Genomic DNA, 22,881 nt, shown 5'->3' on the forward strand with positions numbered 1-22,881 from the left:
AGAACATGAGATCCTACAGCTTTTCCATCTTTTATCTTTCCTGCGGGCTACCCCACAAAACGTGTTGCACTTTCACGAGGCAAGAGGATCGTCAAGTATCTGGCAGCTCAAACACTAAAACTGGGTAAGTCCAAAAGCATCATAAGTATTTAGGAATGCATACCGATTGCTTCCAACCAAGATAAGAATTCATCTCCTTCACTGAGGCAAAGTTGTCTCCATGAGGAACATTTATTCCTGTGGAACCAAACTTTGATTTCGCGTTAAGCAAAAAGAACAGAAGGTAGTCATGAAACAGCATCACCACATAAATCGTGAGTGGCAATTCTCAGGCCTGAGGGAGGAATACAGCCACACAACCCCCAAGGCTTCTCTACTCAGTCATTGAGACTCCACACCAGCCTCAAGTGCTTTTGTTTCACAGGAGGGAATCCTTGAATTGGGATACTGCCTCTTGCTTAACCAAATGGAGGGTGGATGTTTGTGGGGAAACCTGACTTGCATAGCCTACTGTACACTGGTGTCCACCCATTTTGCCATTTGGTCCCAAGGTTCCCCTTGGCTTTCAAGAGACCTGTCATTTGCTGCTTTTCCTTACAAGAACCTTTGATTATTACGGCTTTAGGATGAGGGAATGTCGTTATTACAGAGCAGCATGCTCTAGAGGCAGAGTGTTCCAAACTTGTTAGACATGCATCATTTCATGACACAGGAATTCAGCTTTACTAGCAAACCAGAGGTTAAACTGACCCTTTTCCAGCCCCAGGAGGAGCGTATGGAGCATTTGCATGACGCATCCGGACACTGCAGCCAACACACTAATGTGTCACAAAACAAAGAGTTTGGAAAGCTCTGCTCTAGGGCAACCACTGGGAATAGGACTGTTAGCTGGTATATTACATTTCCTCCAAGAAGCCCAAGTTGGCACACCCAGTACAGTACCCACCTTTTCTATTGAAGGGAGGTTAGGCTGAGAGCAGAATGACTGACTCAAGGTGAATGTGGTGGTTGAACGGGGATCAAACCTGGCTTCACAATTCTAAAACCTGGCTTCACAACTCTAGGCACACCACATATGAATCAGACCCCTCGGAAAAATGGGGAAGACTTGAGTAGATAAATGGGTGCGTTATAAGCAAGATGCAGTGGAAACAACTTTAGAAGTATAACCAGTAACACCACTTTGTTGGGCACTGGAATTAAGGGAGAGGAAGGAAGCTGCCTACGCTGTCTGTCAGTGGTTCTCTCTCATGTCTGCCTTGAGATGGCAGGGACTGAACCGGGCACCTTCGGCACGCAAAGCAAATGTTCTACTGCTAAGCTACAGCTCTTCTGTAATGGAGCACACAGAGACTGGTGCCGATTGGTTTGCCTGGCAGCTTGCTTGCCTATTGTGTGCATAAGGAATAAAGGACAGCACCTCAACATGGATGTCAACACTGTATGTTGACCTGTGTGTTCTGTACATGAGTGAGGAAGGGTGCCATCTGTGAAGGGTGGGTGGCATTTCAGCTGGCAGGGCAGTGGTGTTGGAAGTAGAGGATCCCAGCTAGTTAGGCCGGTGTAAATTCTGGTTGTGAACAGAGTAAACAGATCTAGGCTAAGGTGAAAGGGAATGGCTCAGTAATGGAAGCAGGTGCTGCTTGAGGTGAGGAACTTCGGAGATATGACTAAATATTTTGAAAAGTCACAGCATTTATAGAAAATTTTATTCATTGTTTTTAAAAGATGGCATGTCAAGTCATCAAGCACAAGGAAAGAAAGATTAAACAGCAAATACATGGGTTATATATGGCAAAAGGTTCTTTTACAAGAACATTCAATCTAAAATGTCCTTTTTCTATAGACTTTTTAATGTCTACAGTTCCACAGTTGCAGATATGAAACAGTAATTGCCCTGAATAGAGATGTATTTCCCAATTTTAAAAAATACCCAATTACAAGACATTTCTACTGACAGTAAACACAGAACAAAAGTAATATATTTAAGCATTTAATGTGCCTTTTTATCAAGGTAGGTGAGAGATTGTGTGTATCAAAACAAGCGCTGTACGGCTATCGTTTAATATGGTTTACTTGAACCTACAGGGACACAGGCAAGAAACATTTTCATGAACAGAAGGATGGAGTATGTGTGCATTATAATAAACCAAGTTTGTGTTCAACCAAAAGATGAGGATCTCCCATTACTTCACTCTGTGCCGGATCTGGAAAACAGGTTTAATATTTTAGTAATCCACAACTTTGACAGAACAAGTATCATCATGCAAGATACAACTTTTAACTAAGTACAGCAGAAGGCTCGCTATTTGCTCCACTCAACCCCCTGCACCCCACATGAACTGAAAACAGATCAGCACACCTCTAATTAACTGTTCGCGTAGGAGGGTTGGGGAAAAGGGCCTGGACGGATGCCAGTGTTTTCTCCCTTGGCAACAGGTGATAAATTCTAACTAAACCTTTTATCAGCAGTGGAGAACTCATGCGAAGCATAGGCACTTGCTTGGGCTCACCCATGTAAGAAAAGCCCTTCTGTATCAGAAGGCCTATTGAGTGTCTCCTGTTTCCTCACAGCAGCCAACCAGACACTGCTACCTATGGGAAGGCTACAGGCCGGTCATGAGGATCCCATAGTACAGTGTGAAGGCACACAGGCCACCATCTTGCTGAAGCTAAGTAGGTCTGGGTCTGCTTAATGCTTAGATTGGAAGCCACATATATGTAGTCTTGGGATTCCATGAAAAAAGTATAGTGGGATATAAATGCACAAAAAAATGCAGTTGTTTCCCAGTAACACAGTTGCAACAGTCATGTGTAGCACATAGCTACATAGTGGGACCCCAGCATGTGAAAAGTGGTTTTCATATTGATGCAGCAACCTTTGAACAGGGCCTGAGGTTTAGAGATGTCTTGTGATCTTTACGATCCATTTTCTTCCCTGTAGCTTTAAAATACTAGATTTCTCCCAATTTTTTGGAATTTTCCTTACCGTTCAGAATATCCTCAAAACCAATGCAGTCATAGTTGCCTTTCAAGATATCCAGGGACAGGTTAGAACTATTAAGGAAAGGAAGACGCTGGGCCTATAAAGTACAACAGTTGGTCAGGGAGATTTCGTTCAACAAATAAACTGTGCATGCGTAATTACTACCCAAATGAGGGACCTTGAAGATAATCTATTCCAACCCCCTGCAATGCAGGAATATGCAGTTGTCCCATACGGGGATCAAACCCACAACATTGGTATTATCAGCACCATGCTCTAACCAGCTGAGCTATCCAGGTCTGTTATAGTTGCAACATGAAGCCTTGCTTGATCATAAGTACAATCTTATATGTGTCTACAGAAAAGAAGGACCTGTTGAGTTCAATGGTGCTAGTTTATAATATACCTATTTATGTAGACTTAATTGAATAAACTGATAATGGTTAATTAACTAGTGGTGCAATCCTATGTGTTCTTACCTGAAAATAAACCTCTTATTGGGGCTTACATCCAAGTAAACATACACAGGATTGTGATGCAAGATTAATTTAATCAGGTGACAGTCCTATGTGACAAGATGATTATGAGAAAAATGACTCAGATCTTCCCCTTTATCTCCACTCCCCCCGGTTCAAAGGGTTCAACTCCGGGGCTTTCTCAGTTCAAATGAATCACTGATGTTACAGTGGTTTTAAGTCTTAATCATTAAAACCAGTAAGAAGCTAATGCTATTTTATCAGGTGCTTTTAAAACATTATGCTGGGCAAAACAAATTACTGAAAACAAATGAAAAAGCATACCTGCTTCACTGCTTTGAATTCCATTTGCAGCTTCAGCGGTGCATGCAGCCCTTGAATATTTCTTAGAGTAGAAAAATTCATCTTATCTTGATTCAAGGTAAACTACAAAACAAAGTGTTAAGAATATACTTGTGTTCTAGAACAATTGGGGAAATGTGACTTCCCTTGTTAAAAAATGTTTATAATGCTTCACATAAATGTATTTTCCTAGCTTACTTTAAATACTTCTACCCATTCAAAGAAAAACTGGAATTTATACGCACCCTTATCAATCCACCACAACATGCTGTTTCTGGCAAGCAGAGTACATCTGACTCCACCTCATGGTGAAAGTAAAATACTGCCAAATAACCCAAATCCCATTCATGTTAATGTTAAATGAATTACTTTCAGTATTGAAGGAATGCTAACATCTGACAAATTACAGAAGGGTGTGTGTGAGGGATGGGTGTGTGTTTATTTGCCATCTTATAGATGCTTGAGTGTTCCATCCATCTGACTATCCAAGCCCATTGTGGGAGCATTCCAAACCCAAGATTCAATGAAATGAGAGGAGTTTGGAATGAGCAGGTCTGACTCATCCTGGCTCAGCTGGAGATATGCTGGCCTAAATTCTCTATCCCGCCTGAGGCTGAGGTAAGTCCTGAAAAGGGGCTGTTCCTGGGAAATGGCAGGATGGGGAAGGAGGAGACTGACCCATATTCTGAACTCCATTCAGCTCATTCATGTGACCTAACAACCCACCATAAGTTACACTGACAAAAAGGGTGGTAAGTAAAAGCATTTAAAAAGATTATTTTGCTTCTTCCAGGCTCCACTGTTGAACAGAGTGTGTAAACAAGAAGAAAATATTAATGCATGTTTGAGCCATTGTGGAGATTTGAGGATAAAGGCAGACAGCCTCTATGCTTCTGCCTCATGACATCTCCCTGTTTCAACTTTCCTTTCTTCCTTTCCTTATTGAGTCACATATCAACCCCACTGTCTCTCTCTCCCACATTCATCATTGTGGCTGCTAACATTTTGCTCCTCATGCTGCCAATATGAATTTCTTTTCCCCCTTCAAATCTCTTTTCAAGACCCTCTGTTAATATACATCAATTTATGAACTACAATAACCACATTATTTCTGTGCCACCTCCTATGCCACCCTTCTGTACTGCTCATCATGCACTGTTCAACCAGCTTGGATCTGCCCTTTCAAGATGGGTTGAAAGCTTTCCAATAGGGAAGACCGCCAACTGAAAATATAATCCCATACATTGATCAGAAGTCCCACCAATCCCAACTGGGTTTACTCCTATGAAAGTAGCTTTGGGAGCGCAGCCTTTAGGTTTCAGTTTCGCCCCCTAAACTCAGCTGGAGCAAAGTGTTAGAAAAGTATCTGTCCTGTAAAATTAAAAGTTTTCTATCCACTGTTAGGGACGTGGGTGGCACTGTGGGTTACACCACAGAGCCTAGGAATTGCCAATCAGAATGTTGGAGGTTCGAATCCCCACGACGGGGTGAGCTCCCATTGCTCGGTCCCTGCTCCTGCCAACCCAGCAGTTCGAAAGCACGTCAAAGTGCAAGTAGATAAATAGGTACCGCTCAGGCGGGAAGGTAAACGGCATTTCTGTGCGCTGCTCTGGTTTGCCAGAAGCGAGTTAGTCATGCTGGCCACATGACCCGGAAGCTGTACGCCGGCTCCCTTGGCCAATAAATTGAGTTGAGCTCTGCAACCCCAGAGTCGGTCACGAGTGGACCTAACTGTCACGGGTCCCTTTACCTTTACCTTTTTATCCACTGTTAACTGAAAAAGTGTATAGTATGGCCACGTCACACACATATTTAACTTGCATGATTTTAACTATGCATGGGCAATAAATCCCACAGGAAGATGGACTGTCCCCTGAGAGCATCCCTAACATTCCCAGAGCCAGCACACCAAGCAGGCCTTGCCTGAGAAGCAAGGCCAAGAGTGTATCGAACTGTTTTTCCGCCAAGTAACTCCAAGCAGATTCAGCACAAAAAGAGATTTTAAGCTCTCGTCCTTGTTTCCCAGGCAAGGCCCACTTAGCGCTCTGGCTCTAGGATTGACAGGAGTTCTCTTTTTCTCTTCTTCTCACCAGCTACCTTACCCTCAACAGCTAGCTGTGGGGCAAATCCAATGGCAACACAGTTTTGGGTGCACATGGTTTTCACATATACACATTACCCCTGGCGTAAGATATGGGGCAACTGTATACCACTTGCGCTGTTTACAGTCCACGGTCTAAAAAGTTGAAGTGTACTTACATTTTTCTCTGATAGTTCCAAAGGATGAACAGGGAAAAGTTCACTCTTCACATTTGTAAAGCTATAAAAACAATGTACAGTATTAGTACTGCAAGTTTTATCTCAAAGTATCATTCACAAAATATTTTGGATAGCAATTCCAGGTAAAGGTTTGTGGAATTAATGACATAGAATACATAAAAGAACTATTTTCTCTTCTTTAGTAGGGTGGACGTAATGATACCAGCTATGTGTGTGCAGGAAACAAATACTGTAAAGTCTAATGCCTGTTTGCATATTCTCTTGGAAGTGAGTCTCCCCATCTACAGTGGGGCTATTATTTTTTTATTTATTTAATTTGTATAACACCCTTCATTCAAGGCTTGCTGGGCACTTCAAAAAATAAAAATACAAAATAAATCATAAAATACATAATAATAAAAACAAAAACAAACCAGTAGCACCCCACATCCAATAAACACATTTAAAAGGCCAGAAATGTTTTTGCCTGGCACCTAAATATATGCAATGAAGGTGCCAGGCGAGCCTCTTCAGGGAGAGCTTTCAACAAATGGTGAGACACCACCAAAAAGGCCTGTTTTCACTTTGCCACCCTCCGAACCTCTCATGTAGGGGGCACATGAAGAAGGGCCTCGGATGATGATCATAGGGCCTGGGTCAGTTCGTGTGCAGAGGAGTGAGTTGTCAACTTTGGCTTTAGTTTAATGTATAATAAAACTTTTTACCTTTCTTATTTTACAGGCAAAACAAAATGAACAGTCACCACACTCAACCTGAGTACAACTACGTGTCAGCCTTAGCAATGATTTTTGCATTCTTTTTCAGGGATCTGAGTCAGAATATAAATTACAAAAAAACAAATAGAACAAACCCAGAGTAAGATGAACATTTATATTTTCAGAAATGCAAATTATTGAAGCTTAAAACTGTACAGTTCACTTAGTTGTTTTTTAAAAAACTTCTGGTAGTTGACACTGTTCTGAGTCAAAAACGAGTCCATTTGAAGCTATTTGATATGTAACAAACCTGTCCATAATGACTAGCAACCATCTGATTTTAAAATCTTCTGACTGAGCACCTAGAAAATTCTGTAATGAATAAGAACCTTTCTCTAAGTTAACTGTATATAGGGCAATACAGGATATACTACGCTTTGATTGAGCCCAATTTATCTTCGATCTGGCCTTATTCATGTATTATTTGGTTGCTTTTTCCAGAAAGATGAAGTCAAAGTGACTTAAAAACATTAAAACAAGTGTAAAAACAAGAGAAAAACAACTTAAAATGCTCAGAAATAATATGCATTACACAGTTGTTTATTGACCTACTGAATAAGTTACTGGTCAGATATTGTGTAAGTATAATTGCAAATTGGAATTCACATCTCAAAGGAAAAATAAAAAATTTACAGGGGTAAGCGGCCCTTTTATGTTCAGATTTACATTTAATGTACCCATTTACCCATCCAAGGACTCAGAATTCATCATGCATTCAAAGTCCACTTTGGCATCTTAAGGAAAAATCACATAATGGATCTTCGGCTCAGAAATATCCTGAGATGACATTACAGGGGAAATTGAATAGTTCAACAAGAAACGGTTGTAGCATTATGCAAGGACCTTGAAGCTTATCCACGAGAAGATCATCCACTTTTGTATTTTTTCCTGTCTCCTATTTTAAAGCTTCCAATGCTTTTTTGTTTATCTGTTTTTCAGGTGGTCTTATTTGTCTGTGTATCTTTATGACAATTCTGGAAGGTCCCTTGAGTTAGAAAGGCACAGCATATTTTCATTAAAAGTAATAAACAATGGCGGACAATTTTTCTGAAATAAAACTTGATCACCACTGTAGTGTTTACTCTGCAGTGTCGCCACAGAAGCATGCATGCTCCTTGCATGGTGTTTTGGTGGTGTCCAACAAGCCTGACAAAAGTCCAGTATAAACAAGCGGTGTCCCCAGAGAAGGTTCTTAAAATACCTACAACATACAGGGGAGCAGAGCAAGATTTATTTAACTGATAATCAGGGATGAGCTCCCTGGATGCAGATAGTATAAATGACTGCCTTCTTCTGCCTGTATTCTTTCTGTGGTTGCAAAATATCCATTAAATAAATGAGATATTAGCTTGGAGAAATTGTACAGGGTATACATTTTAAATTGCCAAAACTGTAAGGAATATTGCAGGTTTAAATATATAAATTCAGATTTGTTTAATGCCACATGTGAGGAAATCACAGGGGCAATGTAAAAAAAGATTACTTAGGACATTATTGTCCATCCTATCAATTACATTTGATAGCAAATATATAGCTCAACATGTTGGCTGTCATTTCACGAAACATCTCAAAGAAAGAGCTATGGTTTATTTTAACTAGTCCTAGTGCCTTGCCTACGTATTTAGTGGAATGATTGCCCACATATATGCAGAAGCGCTGCATGCCTAATGCTGCCACTGAACAAAAAACACAACACGATGGTCAATAACAATGGCACTAAACACTATTTATAGACTAATACAAATGATCAGAAATTGCAATCAAAGTCTCTAAATCTTCTTAACCAGTCACGGAAGAATAATTCAATCTTGATCAATTCTTCATCAGCCAGACATTGAACGAAACAGATTGGCTATCCGGAAACTCTGTTCCGGTGACATTTGGTGACAGATTATGCATATATCGAACTTTTGAATTATTCTACCGCAACTGGTTAAGAAGATTTAGAGACTTTGGTTGCAATTTCTGATCATTTGTATTAGTCTATAAATAGTGTTTAGTGCCATTATTATTGGCCATTGCCATCGTGTTGTTATTTTGTTCAGCTTGTCTATATTGCAACACAGGGTCTGTTTACGGATTAATGCTGCCACTGGTCTGTTTTGACAGAAGAGAGTTCTCTTCTTGTCAAGCCTAACCTATGGAAATGATTCTGCCGAGAGTCTCAGGGGAATGGGATCAGTTTCTAAATTCCACCTTCAAACTAGGCCAAACCAAGTTCACCCTGTTCCCGCTATGTAGGAGCTCTGACATTCACGTGGTCCCTTCATTCCATGAGGCAGGCTGCTGGGAAACTGCAGTTCTGTCTGCTTCTGGAGGAAGGAAGGCAAAGAGCTTTCCACCCAGTTCAAGAGGCTGAACTGGCTCCTCCACTTCAGGCAAGCAGGAAGCGCTCTGGAGACGGACACAAAATCTTGGATGGATCCAGTTTTAGTTCCACAATTCTGTGGAAAGAATGTATATTTAAGGCTCCTACTGTCAATAAATTTATGAAGACAAATAACTGGGTGTAACTTTGGAAGATCACCTCATGCAAATATTTAGTAAACAAATGTTTTGTATCTAAGGAACTGCCCAGCCCACGTGGGAGAGATGAGCTCCCTTTCCTTTTGAAGTCAGAGGTGCAGGGTGGGGACTTCTCTTACTGCAGTCCTTCATCCAAGATGGATAGAAGAGGTGGAGATAGCCTATTTGGGGCTCACCACCTTCCCAGGTAAGCACTGCTGCAGACTGATGGGATTCATTTGCGAGTGGGGAAGTGAGAGCTTCTTTTTCCTCTCTCCTCTCAACAGTCTTGACCAAGCCACCTCTGCACAACCCACTTGAAGAAAAGCAGACCAAGGACACAATTCATCCAGGAGGCAGAGAAAAACCATTTCTAACACACTTTGGATCTCCGTCATCAAGGCACACAAGGAATTCACCAAAGTATTTCAATGGCTTTCTAGTGCTTACCCTCTATTTATCACATCGCAGCTTTCAAATGCTCCAGCAGCTGAAAAATCAGAAACTGGAACACAGTCCTTCAGTTGAGATCCAAATGCTCTGGTATTCTGAAACGGAGATAAGTTACTATTAGGAATGTACAACTCAAGAATGCTTTCAAAATGACTGCTGCTAGATACATTTGTTTTCAAGAGGTGGAATTCAATTTTGCGCTACTATAAATGTTCCCTCTGTGCAAGCGTTTCAGCTTGCTGGACAGAATGATTCCCAACTGCACTGTTCTGGGGGTGCTCCCAACTCTCCCAGCGCCAATGCTAGGGGGCATGGAGAGAAAGGCAAAATCCCTCTGTGCAAGCAGAAGACCTTGCACGGGGCTTCTTAGATGAATCCCACCCATGGGGTCTAATTTAGTAACTTTGTTAACTAGAGATCACACCAATCAAAATTTAGGCTACTTTAGAAGGCAGACAAGACCTGTAGAAAATAAAGCAATACATGCGTGCTGACTCCCAAAGTTACTTCATCTACCAAATATGGACACAAATTTCAGTTTGGGGAATATACCCAGCCAGATGGGCGGGGCATAAATAATAAAATTATTACTATAATCCACTGTGATTTATTCTCAAACTGTCTATAAATGGCTTCATCATGGTGGTCCCCAATAACACTTACTTGCTGCTCATGGTATGTAAAAGAGTTTAAACCCAAATACAATCTCTCAGGTGTCTTGCATGTAAGTATTCTAATTTGCTGAACACTGCTTTGTTCTTCATGTTCTAAATCTCACTCTGATGCTCTTGAAGTGGTCTTCTGACCAAACTCTCCAAAAGCAATTCTAATATAGCAAACCTAGGTCAACCAGACTGTTGCTAATGAAAATGTAAGCACTTTCCTACTAATCCCCAGGTGCCAGTCTGCCCACCTGGTTTGGAAAAAGGCATTCTTCCATCAATTGTACAAAGCAGGTGGGAAGAGAAAAATGAGCACTGTCAGGCCTTTTATATTGGGTACTCTGCTTGCCTCTTGATTTCAAGAATGTGCTTAAGAAATAAATGTGTTACAATGTTAATTCTGCAGAGATAAGAAAAATAAAGCAACAGAAATAGTGGGCCTAAAATCAGCTTAGTTAATATTTGTAACACAGAGAGAACACTATTATTCTCCATTGTTCTGTCCAGCATATCAATTTCTTCTCTATGAAAGAGATCAGACTCTAACACATTTTTGGAACTTTACATGCAGTTGTGAGCAGTTATTTACTATTAATAATACACCGCAGTAGACAAAAACCAGGAAAAAAAAGTCCACAAAAAAGGTGAGGGGATACATAACAGACTGATTTATGAACAGACATACAAACTGACGCAATATGGGCTACCGGACAGGAGACTGGACTAGAAGTCAGGATTCCAGCAAGTATAAGCAGCATTTCTGTTTCCTTTCCCACCATCAGCTTTTCTTGTTTATTTTAGTTGTACATTGTTTGTGTCTCTTGCAATAAGTCTGTATAGTTTTTTGCACCACACACAATCCTGGCTGGAATCTCCAGGCGCTTCCTTTACACAAACATACACCTCCATTTTGCAAATATTTGGAGTGCATAAATTAAAAGCAAGCTGAATTATCACAGCACAGGGTCTGAAATTGGATAGATTAAGTAAATAAAAGGACTGAACTGCAGGAAATCCCTCCGACAGCGACACTGACACAACTGTTCTATTGCTTCCCTGTGGAAGTGAGATGTTTGCAAAGTAAGCCTGCAAAATCTTTGGAATAGCCAGTAGACAGTGACCCAGCAACACTGGCAAATGAAGAGTAGGCCCATAACAGAGGAAATGTATTTTGTTGCTCTGGAGTGGGTTAATTTCCCCCCCTTAAAAATATTACACCATCCCTTAAGTTATGTTGATAGTGCCAGGTGATAGCCAGGTGTTGATAGTGCATTTCAGCCCTGTACTTTCTACATCAATTGTGACAACTCTTTCTACCCATTACACCAATGGTGAACCCAAGCAACAACATGTATATGATAACCCCACAATGCAATTACCCCACAATGCAATTCCTTTTTATCTTTAATTGGAATGTTTCTACCTGTGGCTGTTCTGTTTACCATTTCTTCTTGCTATGAATTTAAATTATATGGATGTTTGCTATATTCTCCACTACACCTCACTGACAGCCTGGTGCTGGAAAAGTCAATATCTGTACTCTATTGTATAGAATTCGCCACCTGTAGTTCATGGGGAATACAAAGGAGGATGCCAGATGTATCTGACACCAGCTGATCTTTTTTCTTCCTCTGTGCTTTTGACAAAAGCCTACTGTGCAGAAATATGACTAGCGAAGAAAAAAATTACACCTCTCCATCTCAGGAAAAACCATACAGAAATTTAGCAAGTGATGCTTTTTTGGCACAGAGTGACTTGGTGGGAGAAGTTTCACCAGCTACATTTATGTATTAAAGCCCCCCCCCCCCCCGCCCACACATAAAGAAAAAGGCTACAATCCTACTCAAGAGCATTACTCCAGTAAATACAAATAAGTGAGGTTGCTGAGTAACTGTGATAAAAAGGGAAATCTGGACAGAGAGAAGCAAAAGAGAAACTGGAACCAATGTTTTAAAAATAAATAAATCTCAAAGGGCACATCCAGGGCTGGATTTAGGTTTGATGAGGCCCTAAACTACTGAAGGTAATGGGGCCCTTTATATGTCTAGCTGTCCTTTGTCAACAACAAATTGTCGGTTTTTTGTGTTGAATACATGCTATATGTGGGGCCCACTACTTAGATCATAGGAGCCTACCCAACACAAAACACTATTGCTGTATGTAGGTTTTATTTTTATTTTTTATTTTGGAAATGTACATCTAGCTTTTTTTTCCTTTAATTTTTTTTGGGGCCCCAAGAGAGTGGGGCCCCTAAGCTATAGCTTCTTTAGTTTACAAGTAAATCCGGCACTGCCACATCCACTTATAGCAGCGTCCAGGCCATGAATTCCCAGCTCCCTCTTCACGGTGAAGATAGATAGATAGATAGATTCTTTATTGTCATAAAGAATGGACACGTCTGGACGCCCGGGGAATTCAGCAGGCGGGAACCCCTTCCAGACAACGCATTTCGGGAGGGAAAGAGAGGGGGCTTCAATGCGAAGTGTGCGCGGGGGGGGGGCATCTCTCACTAGGATCCCCCAGGCCAGCCTCAGCCCGGCCGCGACTCGAGAGAGAGGGAGGGTCGCAGCTGAGTGAGGAGGGCACCCCCTTCGCACGCAGAAAGCTCCGAGTTCAGTCCCCGGCACTTCCAGGTGGGCCTAGGAGGGACCGTAACCTGAAACCCCGGGGAGCCGCTGCCAGTCAGTGCGGACAATACCGAGCTGCGTGGACCAACGGCTCTGACTCGGCATTAAGGCAGCTTCTTATGTTCGTGAGGCGGATAGAGATAGAGAGAGGACCCCCCCCCTCCGGATTCCCCCGCCCGGCTATCGTGACGCCAATTCGCCTGACGCCCCCGGGGTGACCCGGCCCCAAGACCACGTTCCTTGACTGAATGCCGCTTACCATCTTTGCACCGTCACTCGCTCCCTCTTCCTTCCGCCAGCTACGAGCGAGGGCAGTGACGTCGCGCGTGCGTGCGCACAGGATGGCTCTCGCGAGAAGTGTTAAAGCTCGGGCGGGAACGAGCGAAGGCCGGCGAGGTAAACGGCTCGTCCTGGCGCCGAAAGAGAGGACGGCTCCCGCCTCTCGGCGTCGTGTCGAGGGAGCGTGAGGGGAGCGGCGCGCGGTGTTTCCCTTCTTTCGCCCGCAGCTCTTCCCTCAGCGTCAAAGGTTCAATACTCCCCTAGCTGATAATAACATTACAACTGTCTGAAGCGCCCCGGTACGGAGCGCGACAGCAGAACACCAGTAAAACGAAATAAAGGCGACGTGTGAGGCATTTTTTTAAGCTTACTTTTTTATTTTAAGCTGAGAAACAAAAGCAGCGGTTCAGAGACGAGTAACAGCCCTTTAAAAACGCTTAAGCGACCAAGAAAGCGTTATAGCCCTATAATTGAAAATAACGTGTTGGCGCCAGTGAAAACTCGGACAAAAAAATACCTCAGCGCAACCTTGGAACACCTCAGAAAGGGTTCAGCTGCTCTTTGCAAGTGGCTGCTTAAGTCAACGCGTTCTGGCTTGTTTGCTTTAATTGTTTGATTTTGCTGTGTTACCATCTTGGTATTGTATCCTGCTTGGAGGTGCTTTCACAATGAAAAGCGAGTAACAAGTTTTGTATAATACCAATACACTGTAAAAATCAATAAAGCGGATATTCTTTCTACTGGCCACTCTTAAGCGTCCTACTTCAGTAACGTGTTCAAACCTGGGCTGCCAAAAAACAACGACACAGTTGCATGCCACCTCAATCTCTGTTCAGTGGAGACTGTGGTGTTTTTATGATATATGGTTCATTTTACACACATAACCTGAGCCTACCATGCAGGGGCGCTTAGCATTGACACCCCACAATGCCTTGCTTGTCCCATAGTCACACAGCCTTGGTTGGATGAGAGCAGAAAACAAGCATGGCTCTCCCTCTTGCTTCTGCTCACACACCACTCTATTATTGCTCTCAGGTGAGGGGAAAGGGCCCACCCAGGTATCCTCTGGCACAAAGCCACTTCTTTTGCTATATTAAAGGTCATGCTTAGGCCCAGTGCTATTTTTCTACAAAAAGAGGTGCCCCAACTCGCAATGAACAACTCCTTTGTTCTCCGAGAATGGTAATGGTGCTCACCTGAGAGGTGCCGGGACGGAGTTCCTGTGAGTTCCCCCAGAGGGGGGAGTTAAATGCACTTGAGAGACAGTAGAATGTAAATAATTTTTGACGTTTTTAAGGGGGCAGGTATTATTCTGCCTAATCAAATTTGGCGTGACCCAGCCTGAGCAGGTGGAAATTTGATTCAGAATTATGAGCCTCAGAAATAAATGACATTAGTGTGCACACAGTGCATCTGCCTCCACAAAGAAGAACCTCTGTTTAATAAGATGATTCCACTACTGGTTCAATACTCTCAAAGTCCAGACATGTCTTTTTTTTTTTTAATATAATATTTTATTGAGTTTTACACACACACACAAAGAACAAAAAAGCAAATTTCCATTCCAATATAAAAATCCACAAACATTACTAAAGAAAAAAAGAACATAGACCAAAAAAAAGAGAAAAAAGAAATTTTAGCATAGAAAAAAAAGCTCACTTTCCAATTATACCCTTCAAAACCTTATTTTCCTTACTTCCACCCGCCTCCCGATCTTGTATTCTATGTAATAATTAGTTCAGCAAGATCATTCTTTATTCATTTTCATTCTTAGTCCCTCCCTTTGTAGTCTTATTAACTTAGACACTAGAACCCCTTCTTTTCCTTTTCAATGTCCTCAACACTCAAAAATTTTACAGTGTTTTTGTAGGTAGACTTTAAACTTCTTCCAGTCCTCTTCCACCTGCTCTTCTGCTTGATCTCGAATTCTGCCGGTCATTTCAGCCATTTCCATATAATCTATTACTTGCATCTGCCATTCTTCCAAGGTGGGTAGATCTTGTGTCTTCCAATGCTTTGCAATGAGTACTCTTGCTGCTGCTGTGGCGTACATAAAAAAGGTTCTGTCCTTCTTTGACACCAATTGGCCGACCATACCCAGGAGAAAGGCCTCTGGTTTCTTCAAGAAGGTATACTTAAATACCTTTTTCAGTTCATTATATATCATCTCCCAGAAAGCCTTAATCCTTGGGCACGTCCACCAAAGGTGAAAGAATGTCCCTTCAGTTTCTTTACATTTCCAACATTTATTGTTGTGTATTGAGTCAAAGGATTTTATATCTGTATTATTATTGTCTGTATTGCATTAGGGTAAAGTAACTGCCTTTTGGTTCCAGAGGGTACAGCTACTATTGGTTCATTTAAGCTGCTGTATTTGGATCCTCTGTCTTATTGGTTTCCTCCAAAAGGCAGGACTGTGATTGCCTGAGATTGTTCCCTCCAAAATGTATCCTTTCTAGCTTGTTCCCTGTCCCTATAAATGTAGCTCTCCCCTCCTCAAGTCTGAGTCTTGTTTGCTTTAATAAAGAAGTGTTACTAGAGAACTGTCTCCAGCATATTATGTCAAGAGAGCTGAAATCACAAACCCCACGTCACAACATTTATTATCGGGCAAATGATAGATTTTTGCAAGTTTGACTGGGGTCATGTACCACCTATATATCATTTTCATAATATTCTCTCTTAAGGCATTACATGCCGTGAATTTCATACCGGTGGTCCACAACTGTTCCCAGTCAACAAACATAATATTATGACCAACATCTTGTGCCCTCAAAGTCCAGACATGTCTATTGATTATAGTTCCTAGAATATGTTCAGAAATCTAAATCTCTTCACCTTTTATCTCCTTTACATTCTTTCCTGTATAATTGAGAAATGAATCCAATGGCAGAACCTTTTGTGATTGTTTGACTGATAATATTCTATACTCCAAATTTGTAGGGGACACAGTTGGAAGTGGAACACATTCTCAAACAGTTATTAAATAACCTCTTCCCCATGATCTCATGGCATCTGCTTGACTTTCAGCTACGCTCACTCAGCTTGTAAGTATAGCTCCTTTTCAAACAAGTTTGCGTGGATCAGGGGAATGTATGTTTCTGTTTTATGCATGTTTTCATTCTTTTTGGTTAATAACAGTTTATTTAATGACAGATTTTTTAAAAAGAAAGAAAAGAATTTTTATTCACATGGGCGTAGCTAAGGGGGGGCAGTGGGCAGCTGCCCCCCCTAAATCAATCAAAACCAATACAAATCTGAGGTTCTGCCCACCTAACAAAAGCCTGCCTCCACTAACAAAAATCCTGGCTATGCCTATGCTTATTCACTAAAAAATTGAAAAGATTAAATTCATTTATTCATTAAATCAATGTGCACTAAAACTTGCTGCACCACCTAAATTGCCTTCAATTGTGAACATGAGGAATAGGGAGGCCCACATGCCTATATATATATATATATATATATGCTTTCGTAGATTTTCACGGGTACAGGAATGCAGGTTTTGGTGTCCTCGGGTGTCTTCCCGTGTAAAAGTTGGGGTGTCTAGGCGACGTTTCGACGAGGTCTCACTCGTCATCTTCAGGCTGGTGCTTTCGGCTTCTTGTTACTGGAACAGAGCGGGATCTCAATGTTTGAGTTCCTATAAATACTGTAGAGGGGGTGTGGTGTCTAGCCTCCAATGTTCTGGGCAGAGAGGAAGTTCCCAGGCTAGTGTGCCTTTTCTTCTTTTGTTCCTTAATTACTTGAGAGATACCTTGAGTGATTTCTTGAGTGATATCCTGAGTACCACTTAGGTGGGTCATTAGGTGTGGATTAGTTGCTAAAGTCTTTGTGTCTTGACCTCTTGAACTTTGTGAAGAGTTTTCCTGAGAAGATGGCTGTATTGCACTTAGTTGTGCTTTGGCTTGGCTTCGTGTATAGGGGCGAGCTGTGGTTTTGTGGCTTGTGTCAGCCAGATCTGTGTAGGGATTGCAGGGGGGTGCAGCATCCGGAGGTGCCACCATGGACTGGCTACTGGATGGTGTCAGTAATTCATCTGTGGAGAGGGTCTGGGTTTGGGTCTGGTGTGGTTGATTGGTGTTGGCGTTCTGTGTGCCTCTGGATCTGGTGTCAGTTTTTGTGGGGAGGGCTAATTTCCAGATGTCTGGCAAGCGGGATGTGTCGTCACGCTTGTTCATGTTGTGAGGGTGTTTCTCTATCTCGATGGCTTCCATGATTATTCTCTTGTGGTGATGTTCCGTGTTAAAGAGCAATTTGGAATCTGCAAAATTAATTTCGTGTCCTGTTTCTTTCATGTGTTGGAAAAGAGAGGAAGTTTTTTCTTCTTTTTTGACGGCATTCTTGTGTTCTGCGATACGTGCATTTATTCGTCTGTTTGTTTGTCCAATGTACGTGGCTGGGCAGACTTTGCAGGGTATTTCATAGATCCCTTGGTTTTCCAACTGGATTTTATCCTTGGGGTTTCTGAGGATATTGGCTATTTTTTGGTTGGTGCAAAAGGCTGTTTTGATATTGTGTTTATGGAGGATTTTGCTAATTTTATCTGTAGTGCCCTTGATATAAGGAAGGAGGGCCATGCCATTGTTTTCTTCTGTGTCTTGGTTTTTGGGGGGTGTTTCCTTTTGGATTAGCTTCGTAATCCTGTTTTGCTGGTATCCATTGGCAATTAACACATTTGAGAGATTCTGTAACTCAGTTGTCAAGTGGTCTTTGTCAGCCAGGCGTTTGGTTCTGGAGATGAGAGTCTTGGCTACGGAGTTTATTTGTGCAGGGTGGTGGTGTGATTGTGCATGTAAGTAGCGGTTGGTGTGTGTTTTTTTCTGGTAGATAGTGTGTCCTAGGGAGCCATCAGGTTTTTTGTAGATTAGGACGTCAAGGAAGGGAAGTTGGTTGTTGGCTTCTATTTCCATGGTGAATTGTATTTTGGGGTGTAAGTTGTTGAGATGTGTGAGGAAGCTATCCAGTTTTTCCTTCCCGTGTGGCCAAATTACAAAGGTGTCGTCAACATATCTGAGCCAAAGTTTGGGTTTGTGTTCTGACTTGTCTAAAGCTAGCCTAACCAAATTCAACCCAGATGAAGCCAATAAAATCAGACTTGAAGTCACCAACATCCTCTGCTCCAGCAAACCACCCAGAAGCAATTTACACAAAGAAGAACAGAAAGCACTCACCAACCTGAGGAAAGACAACAACATAATCATTCTCCCAGCAGACAAAGGTAATGCCACAGTGGTGATGAACACATCGGACTACCAAGCAAAACTATCAAAGCTACTCCAAGATCCTGCCTACAAACCTATAAAAACAGATCCCACCACCTATCTGGAAAAAACCACCAAATCCAAAATAAAAGCCTCTCCTATCAGTGAAGAAATCCAGCTAAGAATCATCCCCAGAGAAAAATCATCCAGATGCCCCAAACTCTACGGCCTCCCCAAGATACACAAAGAAGGAACACCACTCAGACCAATAGTCAGCTCCATAGGCTCACCTCTACAAAATCTCGCTAAATTTCTCGCCAAGCAACTTCAGCCCTATGCAGAATCCATCTCTTCACACGTACCAAACTCCTTCCAGTTCATAGAAACAATAAAGAAGCAAAACCTACATCCTAATGACCTACTTGTGAGCTTCGATGTTGTATCTCTCTTCACACAAGTGCCCATTAATGAAGCCTTGACAGCTATTCAAAACAAATACAATCCCCCCGAATACATCTTGGACCTGACCAACCACTGCCTAACCAACACGTACTTCATCCACAATGGACAAAGATACAAACAGATAGAAGGAGCACCTATGGGATCACCCCTCTCACCGGTCATCGCAAACCTGTACATGGAACACTTTGAAACCAATGCTTTAGACAAGTCAGAACACAAACCCAAACTTTGGCTCAGATATGTTGACGACACCTTTGTAATTTGGCCACACGGGAAGGAAAAACTGGATAGCTTCCTCACACATCTCAACAACTTACACCCCAAAATACAATTCACCATGGAAATAGAAGCCAACAACCAACTTCCCTTCCTTGACGTCCTAATCTACAAAAAACCTGATGGCTCCCTAGGACACACTATCTACCAGAAAAAAACACACACCAACCGCTACTTACATGCACAATCACACCACCACCCTGCACAAATAAACTCCGTAGCCAAGACTCTCATCTCCAGAACCAAACGCCTGGCTGACAAAGACCACTTGACAACTGAGTTACAGAATCTCTCAAATGTGTTAATTGCCAATGGATACCAGCAAAACAGGATTACGAAGCTAATCCAAAAGGAAACACCCCCCAAAAACCAAGACACAGAAGAAAACAATGGCATGGCCCTCCTTCCTTATATCAAGGGCACTACAGATAAAATTAGCAAAATCCTCCATAAACACAATATCAAAACAGCCTTTTGCACCAACCAAAAAATAGCCAATATCCTCAGAAACCCCAAGGATAAAATCCAGTTGGAAAACCAAGGGATCTATGAAATACCCTGCAAAGTCTGCCCAGCCACGTACATTGGACAAACAAACAGACGAATAAATGCACGTATCGCAGAACACAAGAATGCCGTCAAAAAAGAAGAAAAAACTTCCTCTCTTTTCCAACACATGAAAGAAACAGGACACGAAATTAATTTTGCAGATTCCAAATTGCTCTTTAACACGGAACATCACCACAAGAGAATAATCATGGAAGCCATCGAGATAGAGAAACACCCTCACAACATGAACAAGCGTGACGACACATCCCGCTTGCCAGACATCTGGAAATTAGCCCTCCCCACAAAAACTGACACCAGATCCAGAGGCACACAGAACGCCAACACCAATCAACCACACCAGACCCAAACCCAGACCCTCTCCACAGATGAATTACTGACACCATCCAGTAGCCAGTCCATGGTGGCACCTCCGGATGCTGCACCCCCCTGCAATCCCTACACAGATCTGGCTGACACAAGCCACAAAACCACAGCTCGCCCCTATACACGAAGCCAAGCCAAAGCACAACTAAGTGCAATACAGCCATCTTCTCAGGAAAACTCTTCACAAAGTTCAAGAGGTCAAGACACAAAGACTTTAGCAACTAATCCACACCTAATGACCCACCTAAGTGGTACTCAGGATATCACTCAAGAAATCACTCAAGGTATCTCTCAAGTAATTAAGGAACAAAAGAAGAAAAGGCACACTAGCCTGGGAACTTCCTCTCTGCCCAGAACATTGGAGGCTAGACACCACACCCCCTCTACAGTATTTATAGGAACTCAAACATTGAGATCCCGCTCTGTTCCAGTAACAAGAAGCCGAAAGCACCAGCCTGAAGATGACGAGTGAGACCTCGTCGAAACGTCGCCTAGACACCCCAACTTTTACACGGGAAGACACCCGAGGACACCAAAACCCATATATATATATATATATATATATATATTGTCCAGTAGCACCTTAGAGACCAACTAAGCTTGTTCTGGGTACAGTTTAAGCTTTCGTGTGCATGCACACTTCTTCAGATACTGGTACCTATTTGAAATGGGTCAAGATAATTGACTTCATGCAAGAATTCCTGCAACTGCTGTGTTGCAACCCTTCCAAAAAGGGATTACGGTATTTACGACTTCAGGGTTGTTGTCACAAACAAGTGGGTCCAGGGTGGGCTTTTACAAAAGTGGTTGTATGAGTAAATAAACAAATGTAATTACAATGGAGGAGTAAAGAAGTAAATGAAACTCTTAATAAATGAAAATAATTTATTACACACACATAATTACAATACATCCCAAAAATGTTTACAACCTTTTTAAAAAAAAAGTCTTAAAAATGACAAAAAAAGAATTTCATTACCAACTTAAGGATGTGTTTCAAAGGTTGTCCTTTCCAACAAGAGCTTACACAACAAAATTGGTTCAATAAGTATGCCAGGAAGGACAAGGGACATTAGCTAGTGAGGGTACGCAACTTTGCTGCAGGAAGAGCCAGAATTGAATATATGGCTATTGTGGCAGTAGCCCCAGAGCTGAATGTGTGGGAAGCTAAAGCAGCAAAGGAAAAAATGAGGCCTGTCTCTACTGCAAAGGGAATTTTAAAGTGATGCCATTAGCACCATGCTCCTAGTCAGTATTCAAAGGACAGATTTGGGAAAGGCAATGCGACACCAGTGTTTTTGCCATTATGGGTCACCCACTATCACTGCCCCTTCTGTGGCTGCTGTGCTTCTTCCCATATAGCTACTAGGCACATTTTCTCCAGCTCCAGTATGGTATATTATCAAAAAATATGTTCTAATAATATTTGACACTTCATTCAATTTTATTTGTCTGAAGGATCCAGAAAAACAAGTACAAAGCAGGAAGTAATTTAACATTTTTGTCTATATGTTTTAGTTTGTATTTTTCAAGATAATAGTAACTACAAAGGTTCTTATAATTTGATATAGGTAAGTGGGTTTTTTTCCAACCGATGTGATGTAGGATGAACAAAAAGAAACAACTGCATGTTCCTGTTTAGTGAAACTTCTAGAAAAAAATCAGGCTCGTCACTAAATATATTTATTTATTGAGTGTTTTGGTTTGTTGATGAGGAAATGACTATAGAGATGAAACATTTACATTTCAAAGTTTTTCTTGTAGGATATAGACTGGACACCATCACTACACGTACATTACTGACATCATCTTCATGTTTAGGCTGCATAACAGAAAGGAATGTAGCCTTGTAGTAAAGATTTGGTTTTCCTTTAAAGGCAGACTTCCACACTAGGATAAACTTCTAGACATAAATAGAATAAGATGTTTGCTCCTTTGTTTCAACCAATCTGTGAAATTTACAATTTATTTCTCATCCTTCCTTTAAAGAGCATAGAACAATATATTAAGAAAACAATCCTATTCGTGTTTACTCAGGAGTAAGCCCCACCGTGTTCAGTGGGGTTTAACTTATGTAAAAGGGTAGGCATACATGTCTGGGAGAAAACATCATTGAATGTAGTCCAATGGGCAGATCAATCCAAACTATCAAAAGCCAATATAATTTACACCAAGGTAAATTATGGCATTGTAACTCACCTATTTGAAACTCCATTTGGGAGTGGGGCTACTGCCAACTTAGACTTCTTGAGCATAACTGAGGGTAGCTTTACTTGTGTTTTCAAATAGCTACAATTATAGATAACTATCTATATAGTTTGAAAGCACGTCAAAGTGCAAGTAGATAAATAGGTACCGCTCCGGTGGGAAGGTAAACGGCCTTTCTGTGCGCTGCTCTGGTTCACCAGAAGCGGCTTAGTCATGCTGGCCACATGACCCGGAAGCTGTACGCCGGCTCCCTTGGCCAATAAAGCGAGATGAGCGCCGCAACCCTGGAGTTGGTCACAACTGGACCTAATGGTCAGGGGTCCCTTTACCTTTTTTTAAATCTATCTATAACAGCTAATACTGTACTTAATTTGGTCTTTCATCTATTTGTGGTTCCCTGGCAAGGGGCTTGCCCTACATATTTCCCATTGGT

At 41.8% G+C, this 22,881-nt stretch overlaps 2 protein-coding genes across 7 annotated transcripts in view; one reads left to right on the top strand and one right to left on the bottom strand.

Annotated features, from left to right (window-relative positions):
* Positions 1-1,692: 1,692 nt before the first annotated feature.
* POMP (proteasome maturation protein) lies at positions 1,693-13,446 on the bottom strand. Its single transcript, XM_083737612.1, has 6 exons — positions 13,346-13,446; positions 9,795-9,892; positions 6,064-6,124; positions 3,787-3,888; positions 2,990-3,083; positions 1,693-2,207 (listed from the first exon to the last, which is right to left on the bottom strand). The coding sequence occupies exons 1-6, from the start codon at positions 13,346-13,348 to the stop codon at positions 2,140-2,142; spliced, it is 426 nt and encodes a 141-aa protein (XP_083593738.1). The 5' UTR covers positions 13,349-13,446; the 3' UTR covers positions 1,693-2,139.
* FLT1 (fms related receptor tyrosine kinase 1) overlaps positions 13,417-22,881 on the top strand; it is a 147,014-nt gene continuing 137,549 nt past the window's right edge. For 3 of the 6 annotated variants that reach the window (XM_083736106.1, XM_083736109.1, XM_083736107.1), the window contains exon 1: positions 16,309-16,412. The gene's annotated coding sequence lies outside the window, so the exon portion shown is untranslated. The other 3 variants (XM_083736105.1, XM_083736110.1, XM_083736108.1) reach the window with 2 other exon arrangements.

This window comes from Podarcis gaigeae (genome assembly GCF_964106915.1).
Source record: "Podarcis gaigeae genome assembly, chromosome: 4".
Classification (NCBI taxonomy): Eukaryota; Metazoa; Chordata; class Lepidosauria; order Squamata; family Lacertidae; genus Podarcis; species Podarcis gaigeae.